Source organism: Seriola aureovittata, chromosome 24, assembly GCF_021018895.1.
Source record: "Seriola aureovittata isolate HTS-2021-v1 ecotype China chromosome 24, ASM2101889v1, whole genome shotgun sequence".
Classification (NCBI taxonomy): Eukaryota; Metazoa; Chordata; class Actinopteri; order Carangiformes; family Carangidae; genus Seriola; species Seriola aureovittata.
Window position 1 is genome coordinate 11,147,337 of NC_079387.1, and position 17,921 is coordinate 11,165,257.

The window sequence follows — 17,921 nt, forward strand, 5'->3', positions numbered from 1 at the left end:
CCTGAAAATACAAATAATTTGGATTGTGTAATACATTTTAGAAGTTAAGTATTGCAGCTCGGATGACGTTTACAGCTTTGGTTTGTTCCAGTGTAAAAATATTGTGACTTTCTCTTATTTTTATGTTATGAGGCCCATGACTTTGACACCAGAGCGCAGAGTTCATGTCCCCAATTCAAGCTTTGAGTCAGCATTACAGTATATTATGTAATGACACATGATAATACCACAAGTACATAAAGGCAAGTAAATTTAGTACAGTAAGTTTTAGTCGTTTTACTCCATTAGATTTATTTCCGTAAGATATGTAAGTAAGATTTTTAATGCATTTTAATTGACTCTGTGGTCGTGGAGTAAAGTAAAGGAGTATTTCTTCCAGCAGTGGTTGATGTTCATACTGTAAAGAAAAACAAATCATCTTCGGCCCAGTCTGAGGTCCTGAGCTCTGCACCAGGTTTTCATTAAGCATTTGTCTGTATTTGCTGCATTCGGCTTTTCCTTTAGTCCTTTAGCTGCTTTTTTGCAAACGTTCACTGAGGAGAAGCAGCACTCGACTGGTGGAGAGCTGGAGGATCCTCAGGATCTCTGGAGCTCAGCCAGCGTCACCATCAGGTTCTTGGTCACCTCTCTTACCACAGTCCTTCACCCTGATTGCTCAGTTACTCTTCCATTTAAGGAATGATGGAGAGAATGTGATATTTTAGTTTTTCCTTTCCAATAAATTTGCAAAAATTTGTAAAATTCTGTTTTCACTTCAGTGTCCGTCATCCCCACGCAGAATAATAGATAATAAAACCCACATACAGAGAGAGGTTTGGATGAAAAATGAAGTTTATTACAAACAACAACAGAGAGCTGTTAGCAGTCAGTTAGCAGCTGTTAGTTCTGTACAAATAACACTGTTTGATTGGTTAGTTGAGTTTGCCAATCGGCAACAAGGCTAGGTCTCAAACAGCACCCTACGCCCTCTGTAGTGTACTATTTTCCACCCTTAACCTGCCATAGTACACTACTTTACACCTTTAAACTTTCGTAGTGCACTGCTTTCTATGCTACATCTTCTGTATAGTGCACTACTCCCCATCTTAAACCCTTGATAGTGTGCTATTTTCCACTTTAAACCCTCCTTAGTGCACTACCTTCCATTCTTAACTCTTAATAGTGTGCCACTTTTAACCTAAAACCTTCCTGAGTGCACCATCTATCTTCTATCTTAAACCCTCCATAGTGCACCACATTCCACCTTAAACTCTTCATAATGCACTACGTTCCACCTTAAGACTTTCAAAGTGCACGGTCACCATCTTGTGCCCTTTGTAGTGCACTGCAGTCCATCCTAAACCACCTGTGGTGCACTCCGAGTTCACAAGTTGCAAAGTTGCGTTTTGAACACCATAAACTTTCCTGAAAACAGTTCCTGAACGAAGTGGCGTTCATTTCTAGTGTTAGTCACCTGACTAATGCTGTGTTCATGTTCTGTGGGATTCCAAAGATTCGCATGTTCACGACTTCTGATTGTGAACGTCATCAGACAACGGAAGAGTTGAATGATTGCAGAGTTAAAAACAGTGCGTGGTTAAAACAGTACCGTATCCATTAAATGTGTATTTATGTACCTTGAACATGAGCTTGAGGTGTCCATGTTTGTTTGCTGTTTCATGCACGTCCATATTATTTAGCGCCAAGTTTGTTAAATCAGAGCTTTTAAAATTACAACTCGACGTGAACTCACTTCACATGACCGGAAATGGTAATCACAGAAATTCCCACATGACATGAATGCAGCACTAAACTTTATATAAGTGCAACACACACTAACATTGTGTCATTTGTTGCCATGTTTCCTAGCGACTGTTATAATATACTGCCAGCTTGCAACTGCAAATATGGAAATGTGTTTAATGAAAGCACAGTTTAGGATGGTGGCGTATGAAGTTGCAATGACACACCAGCTGGATCAGTGTTGTGTAGTTTCTCATGTGTGTTATCGTGCAAGATGTTTTTTGTCCGTACATGCCAAGATGTTGCATCTCAAAATGTGAAAATCTTCCTTTTTCATCACCTGAATTCATTGAGTTTTTCGGGGGACGCTGCTGGACCCGCCCTCTCTGATGATGTTACGTGTGGAACTTTCAGTCAAATCACAGAGTCTTCATCAGCAGATGGAGTGTGATGGACCTGCACCTGCTAAAATATGAATTTCTCTGCCAACCTTGAGGACTTCTCAGGTTGCATTCTTGACCCTGGAGACACTCAATTTGACTAAACCATCTTACTGCGTGGTCCATTTAGTAGCTGTTCTGGAGCTTTCTATCAGCTGCTAAGTGGCCTCCAACCAAACCACGCGTACCATCTTGCGTGATAACACACAGGAGAGACTTGTGATGCTAGTGTGTGTTGCCCTTAAAACGAAGCATATCGTCCTGTTGGCTTCAAAGGTACAACCTCATGAGCTCCATTTGAAGGCAGCGTTCCACCTTAAATCCTTTATAGTTTGCTTTGTCTCTCCCTACACCCTTCATAGTGCACTACTTCCCACCCTAACCCCCCGTAGTGCACTTGACAGGACGCGTAGCTCCTTAAGGACCGGGGTGTTGTCTGAGAATGGCACCAGAGAAACAGAGAGAGAGACAGAGAGGTAGAGAGAGAGACAGGTAGAGAGACAGGTAGAGAGCGTGTTGAAGGTTACAGTTTTTAGTTTTAGTAGAAACAGACAGTCACAGTAGGTTGAGCTGCTGCTGTCTGTCTGTTAGACAGTCAGACAGACAGACAGGTGGACAGAGAGACAGACAGGTTCAGTGTCCAGAGTTAGTGGAGTAGCAGTTCAGGTCTGGTCTATATACAGAAACAAGAAATGCATAATCAGAATATCCAAACTAACCAGAGCTGCACACACCACCATGTTGGCTTCACTGCCGGTTGCTATGGTAACGTTGGGGGAAGGGGGGGTAGATAAAGGGGGGGGGGACAGCTCTGGTTCCCTAAAAAGACGAAAAAAGGGTGTCACCGCAAACACAACGATTCGTCATGGCAACGCTACACCGCGACACCACCTAACTGTCCGCGGAAAACACACACACACACACACACACACACACACACACACACAGGACAGTGTCACTAACACACACACACCCACGCTCTCACGCACACACACACACACGCAAACAAACATTTATATGACAAACAGTTTATCTCATTTTTTTTCTCTATTGAGGTGAAAAACAGACTCTATTATTCTTAATTATCATAATCATCATAGTAATCTTCATCTTCATCTTCATCATCTGTATGTAGCAGTGGTGTGTGTATGGAGTGTGTGTGTGTGTGTGTCCTCAGTCTGTTTATACACACTATTCACAGGATGACACGCAGAGAGAGCTGAGTTCTGATTGGCTGACGGGTCTTTTCACCTCTTACAGGAGACTTTTTTTCCCCGTTTTTTTTTAATTGTCTCTTGTTGCTAGGCAACGGCAGCTTCCTGGAGTCCCAGTCTGTTGATGTTGGTGATGAAGATGTGGTGATGCGATCTCCATCCCGCTGACCAAGAGGAAACAGTTTGTGATGTCATCAGGGGACGATCGGATGCTCGGGGCAGTAAACTGGAGGCCGACCTGACGGCAGCGTCTGATTGGACGAGGTGAGGGCGGAGGAGGAAGGAGGAGTGTTTTGGCTGAATGTTGAAGCACCAGGAGGGAAGGAGGAGATTAACAGTACCTGCTGCTGTGTGTGTGTGTGTGTGTGTGTGTGTGTGTGTGTGTGTGTGTGTGTGTGTGTGTGTGTGTGTGTGTGTGTGTGTGTGTGTGTGTGTGTGTGTGTGATTTATGTTTTAGCACTGGCAAACAATCAGGGCCTAAAGTGTGTCAGGAAACATGCAGCGTCACAGTTGTAAAGGTGGAGCCTGAAGATGGAGACATCTGTCTGTCTCGTTCCCAACATAAGGGTCGGGGACCCATCAAGGGGTCACAAGATCAGTCTGAAGGGTCACAGGAAACTCAGGGTTTTAGACTGTTAGTCAGACAAAACAAAAAGCAGTCAAATGTCCAAACATGTTCTCAAAAGTTGCTTTTGTCTGTTTTCTATCATTGCAAATTAAATTTCCTTTGGTTTTAGCCTGTTGACCCTCAGTTTGACAGAAATACTTACTTACTCATATATTTTATAAGGACTTAAAAAAGCAACGACTCCCTGTTTGACTGTGTGGCGTTACTGCCTGGAAACTCGTTTTCAATGTCGCCAGGTCAAATGAAAGGTAGTGATGCCACAGGAAAGATTAGGAGAACGTGATCAGTGTAGTCATATGTAGAGGTGACATCACCATCTTGAGGCTCCACCCCTTGCAGAGCAAACATTACCATCATGAGAGAGTTTCCAAACATGCCTTTGGCTCCATTGGCTTGCAGTATTTTAAGTGTGTGTGTGTTTGTATTAACAGTAAACCAGACTCTGACCCTGCTGTCAGTGTGTGTGTTTTTGTGTGTGTGTGTGAGTGTGTGTGTGTGTGTGTGTGTCAGTGTGTGTTGAGCACGCTGCGTGGCACCCAGCCCTCGGCGGCCGGCGAGTCACTGTTGGCCGGCCGATAAACCAGACTCTGACCCTGCTGGTTGCACGCCAGAATCTGAACCTTCTCCCCCCGAAACACGGAGATCTCATCCTCCCGCACCGCCACGAAGTCCTGCAGCACCATAACCAGCTCCTGAGGGAGAGACGGTCACATGATGTCACCACGTCTGACACGTTTGAAAATCAAACACAGGAAGGAGGTGCGGAAATTCAAACCTGGTCGTCCTGCTCGCTGTCAGGTTGAGGCTGAGGTGCGTGCCCGTTGGGCGTAGGCGGGGTAGACGGTGGTCGCCCTGACGACAGTGGGCGGGTCACGGAGATCCCGCCCTCCTTCCTCTGGTACTCAATGGGAGACTGGAGAGCTGTAAACAGGATCGGATTAGATCCAGATTCAGCTAGACGAGACTCAAATCCAAATCAGACGTTTGTGAACGTCGGTGGATTAAAATGATTCAAAGCTGTTTCAGTGAGATTTCATTTCAAAAAGTTTCCAAAAGATTGAAGGATGTTTCAGTTACTACTGAGGCAGACAAAGGAGCGATTCGGGGAGGTCTAGTTTTATGGATCTGATGACCAGGGAGAAGGATGTTCTTTGGGATTTGAGGATGTACTCACCGGACAGGAAGTTGTTCTGGGCGTCCAGCAGGGCGGCGATGGTCTCCACCCAGGTCATCTTGATGCTGGCGGAGGACGCCTGCAACGTGAAGCGCTCCGCCGAACCGCGAGACCACAACACGAACTTACAGGGATCACCGTCCACGCTGTCCTGCATCGCCAGGTAACTCACCTGATCACACATAAACATATTAATCCCAGTGTAAACCAGTCTAACCCTGATCCATGTCGTGACCCAGTATAAACCAGTATCCAACAGTCTTACCTTGATGCTGTTCTTGAACTGGTATCCAGGGTTGTTGGAGCCTTTACGCAGCAGTTCGCTGAAGATGATGATCTGCTCGAACAGGAAAACTCTGCGCTCTTTACTGCGAGACAAAACTCCTCCGTCCTGCTCCCACACACAGAAGGTCTCCTGCTGCAGCAGCTTCCCCTGAGACGTCAACTTCCCCTGGATGACGGACAGAAAGACAGGTGAGGACAGACAGGTGAGCGGAGAAGGCTTCATCACTTCATCATTGTGGCCACTTGGGGGCAGTGTCTGCGCCTCTGTATTATCCTCCCATCACTGCAGCTCTGACCAGGTAGACAGACAGGTAGACAGACAGACAGGTGTACCTCGTATCCCTGCAACCGTCCCAGGTTCATCATGTCGTTGCAGCGCTTTGGAACCAATGACATCAGCTCCACCGCTTTCTGTAAACACACACACACACACACACACACACACACACACACACACACACAAACACACACACGGCTGTTAGATATTACAGAAGCCTGTGCATGTTTAAGGCGGTCTCCAGGGCGATGATTCAGCGTCCTGTGTAAATCATTTAACATCATCATCGTGACATCATGTGGTGTGAACTGAAGCGTAACACTCACCTCGATCTCCTCACAGTCCAGTCCTGCTTTGGACGTATACTTGAGAAAATCCTGAGAGACAGACAGACGTGCTTGAGTTTCTAATATAATAATGTATAATAATAAACTTTATTTAAATAGCACTTCTCTTAACAAAGTTACAACGTGCTTCACGGAAAGAAGAAGTAAGTTACAGGAAAATATAGATCGTCCGTCTCATGGGAAAATAAAACACAACAACGTTTCAAACATTCATAAAAGCTTTCCGATAAAATAAGAGTTTTAACAGACGTATTCTGTCTGGTCTCGATTGGTCGACTGGCTCTGACAGCAAAGGCCCGATCACCTTCAGTCACCAGCCGAGACCTTGGAAATATAATAATGACCTGCTGCAGTAAACTCTCTCGATGCATGAGAATATTTTTAAGTTACTGGCTCCTGTAGATGTAAATGTACATGTGTGCTGAAGCGCGTGGGACAGACCTTGAGCAGCAGCTGGTACTTGGTGATTCTCTGGATTGGTTTGATCAGATAATCACTGATCGACATCCTGCAGCTGATCTCGTGCTGGATTTCCTGCAGACAGAGAGACGGGGTCGTTTTCTAACTGATAATAATCAGCTATTGTTTGTGTTCGCCTGAAAACTCGTCACTTCTGCTGCTGAAATGAAAACCTGCTGCTGCTGTTCAAACTGTTCAGTGAGGCCTGTGGGTACGTCACTGTGACAGACTTTGTCTTGTTTCTCGGCTTCAGCTTTCACGACACGATACTGTAATTATTTCCCACTAGACCTAAACTGATTAGTCGATTAATCAATTAACTGACAGAAAATGAATCTGCAACTGTTTTGAGAGTTGATTATTGGTTTCTGTCACTCTCTTGAGCCAAAACTCAAACGTTCTCTGCTTCAAGATCTCCTACTTTTGTCTTTTTTATATAATTTAAAACTGAATTTCTTTAGGTTTTGGAAAATTCTGGCACTTTACATTTGAAAGAATGAAACAAACAGTGAAGAAAATCAAAACCTCTTCAGAAACATAAAGATGTTGAATGTTTTACCTCGAAGAAGTTCTCGTACTCGATGACGATGAACTCTGACCTCGGCTTGTTCTGACAGTAAACCACGTACATGTGGAGACGACGCTCCTGCAACACACGAATAAATACTTACATTACTCTCACAATCAATCACAGATCAATAACATCCGTGTGAACTCTCTTTCAGGAGCACGAATGATTGGCGGCTCCTGGTCCTGATGCAGTCGCCATGGTGACTCACGTGTCGGATGAAGAGGTCGGCCAGCAGGTCGTGATTCTGAATACAACGCTCCAACTCCACCAGGAAGAAACTGAAACAAGAAAACACACAGTGAGTCAGAGTGTGTGTGTGTGTGTTTATCCGTGTGTGTGTGTGTGTGTGTGTGTGTGTGTGTGTGTGTGTGTGTGTGTGTGTGTGTGTGTTTGTGTGTGTGTGTGTGTGTGTGTGTGTGTGTGTGTGTGTGTTTATCCATGTGTGTGTGTGTGTGTGTGTGTGTGTGTGTGTGTGTGTGTGCGCACGCACTCGCGGTGCCAGTCATAGATCTGCTGGATGTTGCCGAAGACGATTTTGTCTTTCCCTCTCATGTCCTCGGGAATCCCTCTGACCTCCAACCTGGACATGAAGCCCTGACAGACGCAGACAAACAGTTTGTGTTTCACATTTAATTTAACATCATTTACAACAATCTGTGCATTAACACAGAAGTGTTAATACAAGTAATGTTTGGTGGGTGGAGCTTCAGGACTTCAGTATGACATCATTTGCCACATCATGTCTCACCTCTACGATCACACCCAGGTCTTTCACATAGTCCTTCTCTGATTGGACCATCTCGTTAACCACAAACCTGCACAAACACATGGACGCAAAGTTCACGTTTGTTTGTTTTTAAACAACAATTTGTATAAAAGTGTTATATGTGTGTGTGTGTGTGTGTGTGTGTGTGTGTGTGTGTGTGTCTTACATGCGTCCTCTCAGTGCTTTGCTCCTGTGTTCGGTGTCTGATTCGTTGGAGCCCTGATCTGAGTCCAAAGCCTGAAGAGAGAGAAACAGAAGAAATAAAACAAAGAGAAAAACAAAGAGAAACAAAGTAAAAATAAGTAAAAATTAACTGAAACGTTCAAGCTGCTTTTAAACATTTTAAATCTAGTTAGAAAAATGGCAGAAGACACTCAGTGCTGCAGTGACTTCTATTGTGTTGGCCAGTGTTAGTAGTATGTGTCTGTTTTATTCTGAAAGTAATTGTTGCCCCCTCCCTCCCCCGTTACCTCGGGGTTGTTGGGGTCTTTGATGATCTGCATGGGAGGTGGTAGAGGGGTGTGGCTTTCTTCCTCTGGCTCCTCCTCCCCTCCACTCTGCCCGCCCTCCTCCTTCCTCGCCTTCTGTAGCAACAGAGAAACAACGACCGATGACATTACATTACACACACACACTTTCTTTGTGTGTCTTCAACCTGTGTGTTTATATACCGTCTGAGCATTGCCAGTGAGGGGTGTGGTCAGCTCCGGCCTGTTGTCCCGCCTCCTGGTTCTGATTGGCGGTTTCTTCTGTCCGTCAGCTTTACCTTGACTCAGCCTCCGAACAGGACTCGTCAGCCAACGCTGCAGATATTACATAATTATAAAACAATAACAAATTAAGTAACTTAACTTTATTACTACAAAAGAAAAAATTTAATGTAAATATAACTAATACTCCCACTGCCTCTGTTGGCTGCAGGACTACGAGGATCAGCTGTTACCTTCAGGGTGTTTCCGGTTCCAGAGCCGCTGCGCTTGGGCCCCGGAGAGCCGACGGCGCCCCCTGGAGCTCCGCCTAACCCATACACTGTGGGGGAGGTGGCACCTGAGAGAGGGAGAACAAGGAGGAGGAGTCAGCGTCGTCACGATGAGTTCACTGTACGTCAGGGTTGTGAATAAATTCGGAGATAATTAATTAATGTCTCACTGGTCGTCTGAGTGTGAAGCCCCGAAGCTTCAGAGCCGTAGAGACTGGAGTCTGTGGAGACACAGAGAGACATGATGGAGTTAATGATGGTCCTAATGTAAAGTTTAACCTGAGCTTCAAGGAGACCTCACACTTTAATCCACCTCTTTTTATATTTTCTAAATTAAACACAAAAAGATCTGAGTGGAAATTCACTTCCCCAGAAAGAAACCTCACTGTCCCCAGTTTTTAAATTCTTACCTACAACTTTATTAACATCGACACATTAACACTCAGGGCCTGTGGATCTACTCTGCTGCTGCTGCTTTATTCTGCACATGTTAAAGCAAAAATAATCACAAAATAATCAACAAGATGACGAGATATAAGTTAAAAAATACCAACAGAATAATAATGAAAGTAAGAAGAAGAAAAGCAAAGAATAAAAATTAGGTGATTAGGTAAAAAAAAGGATATTGATTGTGTTTTCCTTCAAAATAAAACCAAAGAATTAATAGTGAGATTTCCTGTTGTTCCTGGAGCTCTGTTAATGATGTAATCTGCTCATGTCTTGATTATATTCTCATAAAAGTAGGTAAAGGAAATTATTAATATTTCATGAATCATACTTGTTTTTTATTTTAACTCTTTGATGAAAACGAAACAATGGAGAGAGAGAGAGAGAATCAAACACTGTGTTTACATTCACTTCAGAAATCAGGAGACCTGCACCTGTATTGATCTGAGTACCTCAACCTTATTTTGTAATCATGGATCAGTGATTTTAAGTTCATACGTGACGATGCCGCAAGATTTTTGTTATTTAGTCTGTTTTTTAGTCAGTGGTGGAAACTCACTTATTTACACTTCTAGAGGTGACTTTACTTTAAAGCTACCAGTTAAAGTTTAATCAGCAGTAATACTGATCAGTATTAGCAACAGGCATCAAAGGTTAAAGTACGCATTATTATTATATTAGATCATTGTTATTGCCATAGATGCAATAACAACTAATAAAAATGTTATTGTTGTCGCCGGCTGAAGCAAATATTAACTGCTTTATTCAATGTTGGTGAGTAAAACATCAAACCATGAATGATAATAATATGGTAAATATACAGTAACTATAGCAGCCAATTAAAGGTGGATAAAGTGCTGAAGTAAATACAAGTATCTCAGTTTGTCACAGCGACTCTTTCCCTGCCTGAAGTCTCTGTTCTGCTCACATGTTCCATGTAAACACGTCCGAGAGGAAACTGTCACACATACGAGGTTTTCTAGATTACAGACTCAGCTGTCAGTAAGTCAACCATTAGAGACGCAGCACACAGACTGTTTCAGGTCACTGAGGGTCGACCTCCTGCAGACTGGACGGTCTCAACACAATGACGCTGTGTGTGTGTCGGGTGTGGTGTGTCATCGTTAAGTGTGATACAGAAAACCTGCGTGTCCTGTTCAACACAATCACACACATTGTCAACATTCTTCCTCCGGCTCATGTGTTTCAAGAAAATGGTAGAGAGACAATAAAACAGAGAGAGAGAGAGAGAGTCACCTTGTTCTATCACTTATTAACCAACCTCTCTAACACTCCTCTCTTCGTCTCTCTTTCAGATTAAAACCCACCTCGATCGTCCTCTCCCTCTCCCACAATCCATCCCCAAACGGCAGAGCAGTCCCAGCATGCACCTCTGCCCCTCTGCATGCTTCAACATCAGTCCATTCAGAAAGTCAAAATAAAAACAAGAAGCGACAACGAGAGAGGCAGGTAGGTGTTTCTCTCCACGGAGCTGAATGAATCTACACAGCAGTCAGAAGTTTGCAGGGGCGGGGCTAAACCAAGAGGGGCGGGGTTACAGGAAAGAGGGGTGGCTTATACATGAAACCAATTTACATCAGTGGAATCTTAAAAATGTTGTGAAACATGTTATGGAAAAACTAATTATGATGTTAAAAAGAATAACTGACCAGTCACATTCAGAATTAAAGTAAAAAAATTATATCAGAAAACAACGTAAAATAAAATAAACTTGACAAAAAATATATATAATAATACTGAATAATAAAAACCAAAATGAAATAGAAAAATATAAATAACAAAAATAAAATAAAACAAAACAAAATGAGTAAATTTTTAATAAAATTAAATATGATAAAACACAAAGAATAATGTCAAAGTAAAAAAATAAAGCCCAAAATATATATATAAAATTATATATAAAATAAAACAATATCCAAAATAAACAGGAGAACTGACCTGAAAACAAACAACTACTTTATTTTTAAACTAAAGCTCCCATTGTTTCTGACAGGGAAGACAACACAGCAGGTAGCCACATTAACACACACACACACACACGCACACACACGCACACACACACACACACACACACGCACGCACACACACACACACACACACACACACACACACACACACAATCAGGATGTTAAACTGCAGATTCCTGTTGAGTCTGAAACTCCCTCAGGTCAATGTTTAACCCTGAAACTGTGTCTGACTCCTGGTGTGTGTGTGTGTGTGTGTGTGTGTGTGTGTGTGTGTGTGTGTGTTTGTTTGTGTGACTTGCCAAACCAGATTACAGATTAAGACTGGAACAAAGTTAATTTATCAGACCGAGGCCACATTCACTCTCACTCTCTTAAATTTGAACTCTGTTTACTTTTCGACTTCTGTCAACAATGAAACAACAAACACTAAAATCTGTTTCTGGTCTTTTAATTTACTGACACAAATGGTGTCTGTATTGCATTAGTGCCTCCACCTGAATGTGTTTGGATGCAAACAAAACAAATACAGAATTACATCTGTAGAACAACATGTTAAAGTTAATTTATATTATTGTATCATATATTATTATCATATTTTGAGTGATTAAAAATCAGAGATCTGTTCTAGAGCTGCAGCATTAAGAGGTTTTTATTCAACCAGTTGGACAGAAGCTGAAAAGATGGATTTCCAGACTGTCTCCCTAAAACGAACAATGTGAAACAGCAGATCCCGACAAACAAACAAAACAGGTTTAATTTTTCATGCTGAGCTGCACAACAAGCTCATGGGGGGGACTCGAGCACGTTTACAGCTTTATAAACACGGTTTTAAATATTTAGGGGCCACAGTTGGAGAGATCGACAGGATGTGGGTCACAGTGAGGGCTGAGGATGTTTAAAGTTCCCTCTGTTTAAACAGGAAGTGACATGGGGCAAACGGGACGTGCTGCAGCAGTGACAGGTGGTGGAAGGCCTTAAACTGTAATCTGCTCCAAATCAACAAACAAATCAAAAACAAAAACAGAAATTAAATTATTGATGGTGATTTAAGAGAAAACAAATCTTTCTACCAATCTGTGGTATCCAGAACTGGGCTGGGTTTGCTCATTTTAGCCCTGTTATTATTTACAAATGGTTCTCTGTTCTGACATGGTGCATGATGGGAAATAAAAAACCACGATCACGTGTCTTTGTACAAAGTCTGGCCACGTTTTTAGCCCAAATCTGAAACACAGCACATGGTGTGTTTCTGTCATTAGAGGGATGAACTCACCCTTCCCAGCGCACATGGTAGAGGAGGAGTTGGAGGCGTTGGAGGAGGTGGTGGTGGTGGAGGAGTTGCAGGAGGAAGAGGTGGTGGTGCAGGTAGACGAGGTGCTGGAGGAGGTGGATGCCGGGATGAGCCCCTCCATGTCGGCTGCACTGTGGGAGTGTGACAGACAGAGGGCGCTCATCGGGAGTAAACCCTCCTGGAGGGAAACAAAGCCTGTCGTTAGCGATGTGCTAAATGCAAAAATGTACCTGCGAGGACGTTTAGTTCGTTACCTGTGAGGATGTTGATGTTTTGTTTTTTACCTGTTGGGGCGTTTGATCTGTCGTTCTGACCAGACACCACCCGGGTCTTTCGGCTGAGCGCTCCACCAGCTCCACGGTCTGACCACAGCGAACGCTGAGCTCTCCTGGTCCACCGGAGGAGAAATCCAACAACACCACCACTAACTCGCAGCCTCCTGACAGCTGGACAGACAGACAGAGACACATGAGACAGACAGGTGAGACAATTTATTCATCTCCAACAGACTGAAGAGGATCTGTGTGTTAAAATCAGCGACCTCCATTAACCCGTCACTGTTACTGTTGCATAGTAATAAACATTATTAATACGGATACTAGCAGCTTTTTCAGGAGTGGTAGTAGCATCATTAGCATCATTAGCATCATTAGCATCAGTAGCATCACAGTTTCCAAAGGGGTGTGTCCTTCAGTCCCATGACCTCACCACTGCTACTGCTGTCTGGGTGTGTGCTTTAAAAAGAGGGAAAATGTCAAATGTGACAGAACAGTGTTATTTAATATTATGAAACATGCTACTGAAAGATTCTGTAGCATTAGAGGCATCATGGGAAGTAATAACAAACCTGTGTTAATAGTATTTACATCACATTTCTTCCACCTAATAATAATATTCACAAAATAGAAACTTTGTGACAAATGTTCAGTTAAAGTAATAAAATAACAATTATATGAAGCTGTAAACAACAGTCTAAATAACTCAATATCTGTTTCTCATATTGACTGTAAATCATAAACCATGAAATTTACTAAGATCTCTTCCTTACTGGTTTTTTTAAATGAACCATTATTATAACTATAACTATTATAACTCATGGTGGCGCTCGAGGGAAAGTGAAGGGCTCACCAAAGTCGTTAGGATTCATCATCTGGTTACCATGGAGATCTGAACCAAATTATATTGAGCAGATTTTGAGATATTTCACAGGATAAGTGGAAACTTTGATAAAAATCACACATAAAGTTACAGATAAAAAGCATAAAAAAGATCAATGAACCAGATAATCAACCTGCAGGGACTTTAAAACCTGTCACTGATTAAATAAGTGATCAGATTAATTCAGAAGTGATCGGATTCTCCTCAGAGAACGGCAGGAAACACTGGAGGCTTTTTCTTCCAGGAATTCAGAGGAGAATAATAAACTCAACATGACAAACGACCAAAATATAAACAGTGAGACCGACATACATCATCCTAATAGATGTTCTGTACTCGTCCAATCACAGCAGGGCCCACTGAGCCCTGATTGGCTGAACAAGGAGTAGAAAACAAGACTGTGTATGTGTGTGTGTGTGTGTGTGTGTGTGTGTGTGTGTCCTTCCTGAGCTGGAGACCATGTGCTCCAGTTAACTATAAGTCAATACACACACACACACACACACACACACACACACACACACACACAGTCTATAGGGAGTAGTGGGGTGTTCCCCGTCCAAATCGAACACAGCTGTGATCAGTCGTACCGCCCAGCCAGCGTCACACGCAGCACACATACACACGTGTGTACAGTGGTGGAAAGCACCTTCGTACATTTACACAAGTATAATTTAGAAGTAAAGTTAAATATTTTCTACTTCATTTCTTCTTTAGTGTGTTAAATATGAAGCTACAGTAAATTAGCTTTACTTCAAACTGCTGCAACATTAAAATAACATTTAGATGTTAATGCATCAGTAAGAATAATACAAATATAACACTCACAGGCCTAAAGTACTTATACTTGAGATACTTTAAGTATATTTTGTTCATTATACTGTTTCAGTTGTGAAGAAATCCTGTAGAATTCAAACTGGTCTCCAATATTATAATATATTACACACTTAATTTAGGCAACTAACGATATTTTTTATTATCCATTAACGTGAAAAACAGCTGTGGTTCAGTTCATGTGGTCCTGCCTTTGAGCTCCGCTCTGTTTTGTCTCCACGTCCTACGAAGTAAAACATCGGGTCATATGGACTGACGGGTCACTCACTGATTGGACAGGCTCATGTGATGTCATCCTTCATTATCAGAGCGACACACAGGAAAATCAAAATAACAAAGAGCTCGTCAGCAAATAGAATAGAAAGAGGATTATTAATCAAGACTGTAAATATTATCATATTTATGTCCTGTAACAATACAGGGGAATAGTTAAAAATCACTTCCTTTTGCCTCTGCAATCACGTGTGTTACCATGGTTACCAAGCGATCGTGAATACAGATATATAAGTTCAGCAGATGGATTTAATATGAATCAATCCCATGAATTTATCAAACGATCACAGTACAACTGAAAATCACAATTACTTTAATCAATCAATAAGTCAATTGTTAAAATGCCGAAAATGGCCCGAGTGACCTCCGTACGTTTTGTTTTGTTCGTCTAACGTTAACCATGAAATGTGACAAAGAAAAGCAGCAAATCTTCTCGTTTAAGAAGCTGAAACCAGAGAATGTTTCATTATTTCTGCCTGAAAATGACTGAAACAAATAATCAACTCTCAAGATATCTGCCAATTGTCTCTGTGTGTGATTGATTAATTGATTCAGTTCATCACACAGAGTTCACTTGGAAACAGACTGAGACAGTTGTTGAATCGACGCCTTTCAAACCAGTTTAAACAAAACAAACGCACCACAGTTACTCTACACTCTGTCCTTCTTTAAGAATCTGAAGACCGTCTTCATGCAGGTCAGCTGGTGCGGTGCTAGAGTTAGTGCTAAACATTACCAACAGCCCACAGCTAGTGTAGTCTGAGTGTCAAAGGTCAGAGGTCACAGCATCCAACCACTAACCCCACCCAGCCTCAGCGAACTAAGAGCAGGTAAAATAAATCAAACATACCTCGTCCGGAGAGCAGAAAAGAAGCGAAAGTTTCTAAACAGAGTTTGATGACGAACAGAGGAAACTCCCTCACACACACACACACACACACACACACACACACACACACACACACACACACACACACACACACACACATACACACCCAGCCAGCTGCAGCAGTGGTGAGGTCATAAGACTGCTCAACACACCCCTCTGAATACACAGCATATGTGTGTGTGTGTGTGTGTGTGTGTGTGTGTGTGTGTGTGTTACCTTGTCGCTGTCTGCGGTGTTTTGCGATGTTCTGGAGGCGATGGAGACGGTGTCGGGTTGACTGCTGGCATCACCCAGACTGTCTGCATCCTCGCTGGTCTCCCTGACATTTTCACACAGGAAGAGAAACATGTTTTTAATGTGTTGGGTAAAGAAAGTCAGTTCTTCTACTCTACTTCTGTTTCTCTGCCTCTTAATCTGAATCCTGCAGCGCACTAAAGCTGCAACCAACGATTGTCATTATTGATTCATGTGCCAATTATTTTCACGCTCCATTTAATGACAGGAAATAGTGAAAATTACATCTTTAAATGATTTTATCAAATCGACAGTTCAAAACTCAAAAATATTCATATACTTTAAAAATACTTAAAGAACTAGAAAACATTCACATGTCAAAGACGAGAACCAAAGAGTTTCAACATTCTTCCTTAAAAATCTAATCTTTGTATTATTTTCTTAAAATAGCAGATTAATCAACATGTTTTTGAGATCACGTGTTCAACCGTCAATTATACCTTTTCAATCGTCCACATACTTTTGGCCACATGGAGTAATAATTGTCCACTTACACCACCCATTTTGTAACTTTGGCGCCCCTCTGTGGTTATACCAACAACAAAACTTAAATATTTTTTTAATAACAAAAAAATATTTAAAATACATTTTTATTCACGAACTTTTAAATATCAGAAACCCAGTTTTTGAAATTCTTCAAATATTTTGTGAAAACAAACCTTTACTGATTTGGATGAATTGTTTTGGTGCTTGAAATGTGTTTGACCAAAGTCTAAAGGTTCATGGAAATAGTGCAATATATGAGTAAAATAGTAGATCAATGGATAATAAATGCCTAAAAGGAAATTGTGTAATATCACTGAGTCATAGTTGTTGTTGTTGATGAAAGAATATGTAAGGGACAGTGGAGAGTCGACAGATTCTAACAACAGTTAAACTGTATTTCTACTCTGTTTTATCACAAAGATATTAATAGAAACATCCATCGACCTCAGAGGGTTAAATAAAGTGATGAGCAGCTGATTTACCATAAAAACAGACAGTAATTGATCAGTGATTGATCAGGCTGGTTGTGTGAGGTGTCAGAACTTTAACACGGTCAAAGGACAGTTTTACTTAGAAGAGCTGACGGGTCACATGGTGAGAGGCATCTGACATGGCTGTGCTAACTGTGTGTGTGTGTGTGTGTGTGTTGTGTGTGTGTGTGTGTGTGTGTGTTACCTTGTCGCTGTCTGCGGTGTTTTGCGATGTTCTGGAGGCGATGGAGACGGTGTCGGGTTGACTGCTGGCATCACCCAGACTGTCTGCATCCTCGCTGGTCTCCCTGACATTTTCACACAGGAAGAGAAACATGTTTTTAATGTGTTGGGTAAAGAAAGTCAGTTCTTCTACTCTACTTCTGTTTCTCTGCCTCTTAATCTGAATCCTGCAGCGCACTAAGGCTGCAACCAACGATTGTCATTATTGATTCATGTGCCAATTATTTTCACGCTCCATTTAATGACAGGAAATAGTGAAAATTACATCTTTAAATGATTTTATCAAATCGACAGTTCAAAACTCAAAAATATTCATATACTTATAAAAAACACTTAAAGAACTAGAAAACTTTCACGTAAGTGACGAGAACCAAAGAGTTTCAACATTCTTCCTTAAAAATCTAATCTTTGTATTATTTTCTTAAAATAGCAGATTAATCAACATGTTTTTGAGATCACGTGTTCAACCATCAATTATACCTTTTCAATCGTCCACATACTTTTGGCCACATGGAGTAATAATTGTCCACTTACACCACCCATTTTGTAACTTTGGCGCCCCTCTGTGGTTATACCAACAACAAAACTTAAATATTCTTTTAATAACAAAAAAATATTTAAAATACATTTTTATTCACGAACTTTTAAATATCAGAAACCCAGTTTGCTCTTCAAATATTTTGTGA

The 17,921-nt window shown here is 41.8% G+C and overlaps 1 protein-coding gene across 1 annotated transcript in view; it reads right to left on the reverse strand.

The window, feature by feature from the left end:
- Window positions 1-813: 813 nt before the first annotated feature.
- The window catches only part of LOC130165475 (kalirin-like), a 40,031-nt gene continuing 22,923 nt past the window's right edge, over window positions 814-17,921 (reverse strand). The window contains 19 exon segments of the mRNA XM_056370791.1: window positions 814-4,696; window positions 4,780-4,925; window positions 5,179-5,350; window positions 5,444-5,629; window positions 5,797-5,874; window positions 6,067-6,117; window positions 6,529-6,621; window positions 7,106-7,192; window positions 7,326-7,395; window positions 7,608-7,711; window positions 7,866-7,932; window positions 8,050-8,120; window positions 8,354-8,467; window positions 8,555-8,686; window positions 8,827-8,930; window positions 9,033-9,083; window positions 12,571-12,766; window positions 12,873-13,034; window positions 17,198-17,300. Of these exon segments, the coding sequence (XP_056226766.1) occupies window positions 4,511-4,696; window positions 4,780-4,925; window positions 5,179-5,350; window positions 5,444-5,629; window positions 5,797-5,874; window positions 6,067-6,117; window positions 6,529-6,621; window positions 7,106-7,192; window positions 7,326-7,395; window positions 7,608-7,711; window positions 7,866-7,932; window positions 8,050-8,120; window positions 8,354-8,467; window positions 8,555-8,686; window positions 8,827-8,930; window positions 9,033-9,083; window positions 12,571-12,766; window positions 12,873-13,034; window positions 17,198-17,300 (2,173 nt within the window). The 3' untranslated portion in view covers window positions 814-4,510.